Source organism: Helianthus annuus, chromosome 10 (genome assembly GCF_002127325.2).
Source record: "Helianthus annuus cultivar XRQ/B chromosome 10, HanXRQr2.0-SUNRISE, whole genome shotgun sequence".
Lineage (NCBI taxonomy): Eukaryota > Viridiplantae > Streptophyta > Magnoliopsida > Asterales > Asteraceae > Helianthus > Helianthus annuus.
The window spans coordinates 103060680-103066113 of record NC_035442.2 but is presented as its reverse complement, the minus strand read 5'-3'; the positions used below and the strand labels follow the sequence as shown (position 1 = coordinate 103066113).

The following is a 5434-nucleotide window of genomic DNA, read 5'->3' as shown; positions in this document are numbered from 1 at the left end:
AACTAAAGGTACAGGAAGAGGACATTCCTAAAACCGCATTTAGAACAAGATATGGCCATTATGCATTTACTGTCATGCCATTTGGTTTAACCAATGCCCCAGCCGTATTTATGGACATGATGAACCGAATATGTAAGCCATATTTGGATAAATTCATAATTGTTTTTATTGATGATATTCTCATCTATTCTAAGAGTAAAGAGGATCATGCAAAGCATTTGCACACACTTTTAAGTCTATTAAGAAAAGAAAAGCTTTATGCTAAGTTCTCAAAGTCCGAGTTTTGGTTATAACAGGTACAGTTTCTTGGACACTTAATTAACCATGAAGGAATTCATGTGGATCCAACAAAGATCGAAGCGATTACCAAATGGAAAACCCCTGAGTCACCAACCGAGGTTAGAAGTTTCTTAGGATTGGCCGGTTATTATAGAAGATTTATTCAAGATTTTTCTAGAATAGCCATTCCCTTAACCAAGTTAACCTGTAAATCAATTAAGTTTGAATGGGGAGCAAAACAGGAAGAAGCTTTTAGAATTCTTAAGCAAAGACTAACCCATGCACCCATACTAGCGTTACCAGAAGGAACTGAAGACTTTATAGTCTATTGTGACGCTTCTAAGATAGGTTACGGATGTGTACTAATGCAACGTCAAAAGGTTATAGCTTACGCATCTAGAGAACTTAAGAATCATTAAGAGAATTATTCAACCCATGATCTGGAATTAGGAGCCATAATTTTTGCCCTTAAGGTTTGGAGACTTTACCTTTATGGTAGTAAGTTTACCATATTCACTGATCATAAAAGTTTAAGGTATGTTTTCGGGCAAAAGGAGTTGAATATGAGACAAAGACGCTGGATGGAAATGCTTAGTGATTATGATTGTGATATTCAATATCATTAAGGAAAAGAAAATGTAGTGGCTGATGCTTTAAGCCGAAAGTATCACGAAAAACTAAAAAGGGTACGTTCTCTTAAATTAAATTTGCAAGTAGATTTAAATGATCAGATAAGAGAAGCACAAGAATCAGTAATCAAGGAGGATACTGAAAAATTAAAAGGAATAATTAAGGAATTAGAACAAGGAACAGATGGAATTTGGAGATTCCATAAAAAGAGAATATGGATACCTAAATTAGGAAACCTACGTCATCGTATATTAGAAGAAGCTCATAAGTCTAAGTATACGATGCATCCAGGAAGTGATAAGATGTACCAAGATTTAAGGAAAAATTTCTGGTGGATAGGAATAAAGAAGGATATAGCAGCTTATGTTTCTAAATGTTTAACCTGTTTGCAAGTTCAAGCTGAACATTAGAAACCCTCAGGATTACTGCAATAATTAGAAATGCCAGTTTGGAAATGGGAATTGATAACAATGGATTTTGTTACCAAATTACCCAAAACAAGAAAAGGTAATGATACAATCTGGGTGATTGTAGATAGACTAACCAAGTCAGCTCATTTCCTACCAATGAAAGAAACTTTCTGCATGGAACAGCTAGCTAAATTGTATGTAAATGAAATAGTTTCATTACATGGAATTCCTTTATCAATTGTTTCTGATAGAAATAGCCGTTTTACCTCTCATTTTTGGTTAAGTTCCCAAAAAGCAATGGGAACCAAGCTAAATCTAAGCACAACTTATCATCCTCAAACAGACGGACAAAGCGAAAGGACAATCCAGACAATAGAAGACATGCTTAGAGCTTGTGTAATTGATTTCGGAGGTAATTGGGACGATCACTTACCTTTAATAGAATTTTCTTATAATAACAGTTATCACACAAGTATCAATGCTGCACCATTCGAAGCACTTTATGGGCGAAAGTGCCGAACCTTAGTCTGTTGGGCAGAAATTGGGGAAAAGCAACTATCTGGACCTGAGATAGTGCAGGAAACAACCAACAAGATCATTCAAGTCAAGGAACGACTGAAAGTAGCACGCGATCGACAGAAGAGCTACGCTGATAACAGAAGTAAGCCGTTAGAATTCCAGGTAGGAGATAAAGTATTGTTAAAAGTCTCTGCTTGGAAAGGAGTAGTAAGATTCATCAAACGGGGAAAGCTAAGTCTCAGGTATGTTGGACCTTTTGAGATTATTAGAAGAATAGGACCTGTAGCCTATCAGCAACAACTGCCATAGGAAATGGCAGGAATACATGATGTATTTCATGTATCTAATCTCAAGAAATGCCTAGCTGATGAATCACTCGTAGTACTTCTTAAGGACATAGAGGTAAATGAACAACTCAAATTTGTAGAAAGGCCTCTACAGATTGAAGAGAGGAAAATTAAGAATCTCAAGCACAAGAGATTAGTTCTGGTCAAAGTGAAGTGGGACTCCAAAAGAGGACCTGAATACACATGGGAGCTTGAATCGGAAATGCAAAGAAAATATCCACACTTGATCCAGTAGACCTCGAGGACGAGCTCTAAAACAAGGTGGGGAGGATATAACAACCCTAACATAAACCAACACCCTCATAATTTTTCTGACACCCTAAAAATATTTAAAATATCCCAATATGTTTTAAAATACACCCCATACGTGAAAACGGGCCCCGAATACCTTAAATATTATTAAAAATAATTAAAAATTGAATTTTTGGGGTTTAGGCGGGCCGCGTAAGCCACCCCTTAAGCTTACACGGGCCACGGCAACTTAAAAACCTGGCGAAACTCTGGGCCGCCACGTGGCCCAACACACGGCGAAGCTAGTTGCTGACACGGACAAGCTAGGACGTTGACAAGAGTTGACGCGGGCCGCGTAGGCCCTTGTCTTCTCTTACGCGGGCCGCGTAGAACCCGAACTCAGCCCCTATAAAGCTGGAGCTCGGGCCTTCAGTCCAATTCGTTCAAAACGTTCTTTCTTTCTCTCAATTTTACGTAGTATTCACTATACCCGGGTATTATACCCCCTAAATAGCGAGGTTCTGCTCCGATGTAAGTATCATAACCCCTGGAGACGTATTAGATACTCTGCCCGATTGATCTAGGGTTCCGTAACAGCTGTCGTGGTTCTGCCCGACGTAGTCGTTGGAATGCCGTCTCGGGAAGGGTATTACTAATGTTAAAATGGGTTATTATACTAACACGCATGCATTTGTGTAATTTATAGATTGTCACCAGGAAACCCTAAAGGATAATCTAAGACAGCAATGTGAGTAATCTCCTTTTTGCAAACTGTTTTTACAAAACCTCACTTAGTTAATTATATATTAAACAGTTATTGAGTATTTGTAAGGATACAATTACAGTCGGTAAATTTGGGGTTTTGTATACAAAATTTGTTACTGCCTTGCGAGGAGTAACATGACCATAAGTCGGAACGACAGTACCGTGGGTGGTAATTGATATGACTTGGAAACAAATGTAATTGCGGAAGCGCCCTCAATACTGTACAATGGTTTTTGTTAAAACTTGATTGAACTGGGATTCACTCACCAGTATTTCCCACTGACAAAATGTTTTTAAAACGCGTTTCAGGTGACAATCTGTGAAAGCCAAATAGAAGCCAGCTGGACAGCACTGAAGGCTTGGAAAAGTGGCAATAAAGTTACCTAAAAAAATAGATGTTTTTATTAAATAAAAATAGGATTCATTCCTATGAAAAAGCGTGTACTGAAAACTTGGGTTTATCCCATGTGTTTAATATTATGAAAGTGTGGTATTTTACTCTGATAAAATATTTCCTAACTACGGTCCTGATGTAAATTCCGTTGCCAAATTAGACAAATATAGGATACCACCGAAACTGACCGCGAGCGCCCGTTCCTGTCTTTGAATAAGGGGACGGGGGTTGCGACACACGATGTCATCGTTGGTGCTAGTGTATGCGTTGTGATGTGCGATATAGCGCGTTGAAAGTATGCGATATAAGCGAAATAGCGTTGTAAGCGATACATTATGATCCGAATCTCTGGTGCTAGGCATAACAAGTGTAGCGAGACTAACAAGCACGAAGGTGCGGGTTGTTACAGTTGGTTGATGAATCTAGTGACGTATCTCTAAAGGAACAAATGGCTGTAGTTGTTAGATTTGTTAATAAATTTGGGGTTGTTAGAGAAAATTTTATTGGAATTGTTCACGTGAGAGACACGGCTTCTTCAACTCTTAAAGAAGCCATTGATTCTTTATTAGCAAATAACCAGTTGAGCATAAAACAAGTAAGTAATTAGTTTTATTGATTCTTTAAATAAACTTTGAAAACTCACTATTTGTTTTAATGTTATTTTTTGTTTAAATAGGTAAGGGGACAAGGTTATGATGGTGCAAGCAACATGCGGGGAAAATTTAATGGGTTAAAAGCTCTGATTCTGAAAGATAACCCGTCGGCATATTACATCCATTGTTTTGCTCATCAACTTCAGTTGGTGATTGTGGTGGTCGCAAAAAAATCCCGGTGTTAAAACTTTCTATGAATACCTTTCCATGGTTGTTACTACGGTTTATGCTTCTTGCAAACGGAAGGATATGATAAGGGAGACAAAAAAAGCGAGAGTGGAAAAAGAAATACTTGAAGGTGAGACTAAGATGGGAAAAGGATTAAACCAAGAGGTTTCCCTAGCACGAGCCGGTGATACACGATGGGGTTCACATCATAGAACAATCATCAGTTTGCTTAGGTTGTTTCCGGAAGTTGTTACCGTACTTCAATATGTTAAAGAAGATGGAGATTGTAGTCAACAACGAACAAATGCAAAAGGTATTCTATCGTATTTTAAAAAACTTGAGTTTTTTTTTTATATGCACTTAATGGGAGATGTTTTAAGCTACACAAATGCTCTCTCAAAACATCTCCAACAAAAAGGTAATGATTTATTAGAAGCGGGCAACTTGATAAATGAAACAAAACGAGCATTAAATGCTTTAAGAGAAAATGGGTTTGAGTCGATGTTGGAAAAAGTTACTTCCTTTTGTGAAAAAACAACATTACGATAGTGGACATGACAGAAAGTTATGGTAATCCTAGAAACCGAAAGAATGTCATTTCAAATCGACATCATTTTGAAGTTGACATTTTTAATGAGGTTTTGGATATGCAACTTCAAGAATTAGGAAATCGATTTAGTGAGGTAACAACTAGTTTGATAAAAAAAATATGTCGGGTTTAAATCCTTGTATCGGTTTTTCTAAGTTTGACCCATCGAAGATATTGGCGTTTGCTGGGATGTACCCAGATGATTTTACTACAAAAGAATTAGGGACTCTTTTGGGTGATATTGAGTCATTTCGTTACACTATAAGCGATGATGATAAATTTGCTAACTTAAATGGAATAAGTGATCTTGCTCGTCTTATGGTGGAAACCGGAACACATAGTTCTTGTCCTTTGGTTTATCGGGTAGTGAAGCTAGCTTTGGTTTTACCAGTTGCAACCGCAACCGTTGAAAGATGTTTTTCTAGAATGAAGCTTGTCAAGACGGATTT

General features: G+C 37.6%; 1 protein-coding gene across 1 annotated transcript; it reads left to right on the top strand.

Annotated features, from left to right (window-relative positions):
• Positions 1 to 4023: 4023 nt before the first annotated feature.
• LOC110881849 (zinc finger MYM-type protein 1-like) lies at positions 4024 to 4945 on the top strand. The gene is made up of 3 exons (XM_022129995.2): positions 4024 to 4170; positions 4252 to 4377; positions 4475 to 4945. Exons 1-3 carry the CDS (start codon positions 4024 to 4026, stop codon positions 4943 to 4945), a joined length of 744 nt encoding a protein of 247 aa, XP_021985687.2.
• The last annotated feature ends 489 nt before the right edge of the window (positions 4946 to 5434 follow it).

Bases quoted from the DNA above. Each gene is read 5' to 3' on its own strand.
- LOC110881849 (XM_022129995.2), top strand. From the start codon at position 4,024: ATGGCTGTAGTTGTTAGATTTGTTAATAAATTTGGGGTTGTTAGAGAA. The intron at 4,171-4,251 runs GTAAGTAATTAG...TTGTTTAAATAG, and splicing joins ACCAGTTGAGCATAAAACAA to GTAAGGGGACAAGGTTATGA. The intron at 4,378-4,474 runs GTGATTGTGGTG...TGCAAACGGAAG, and splicing joins TTGCTCATCAACTTCAGTTG to GATATGATAAGGGAGACAAA.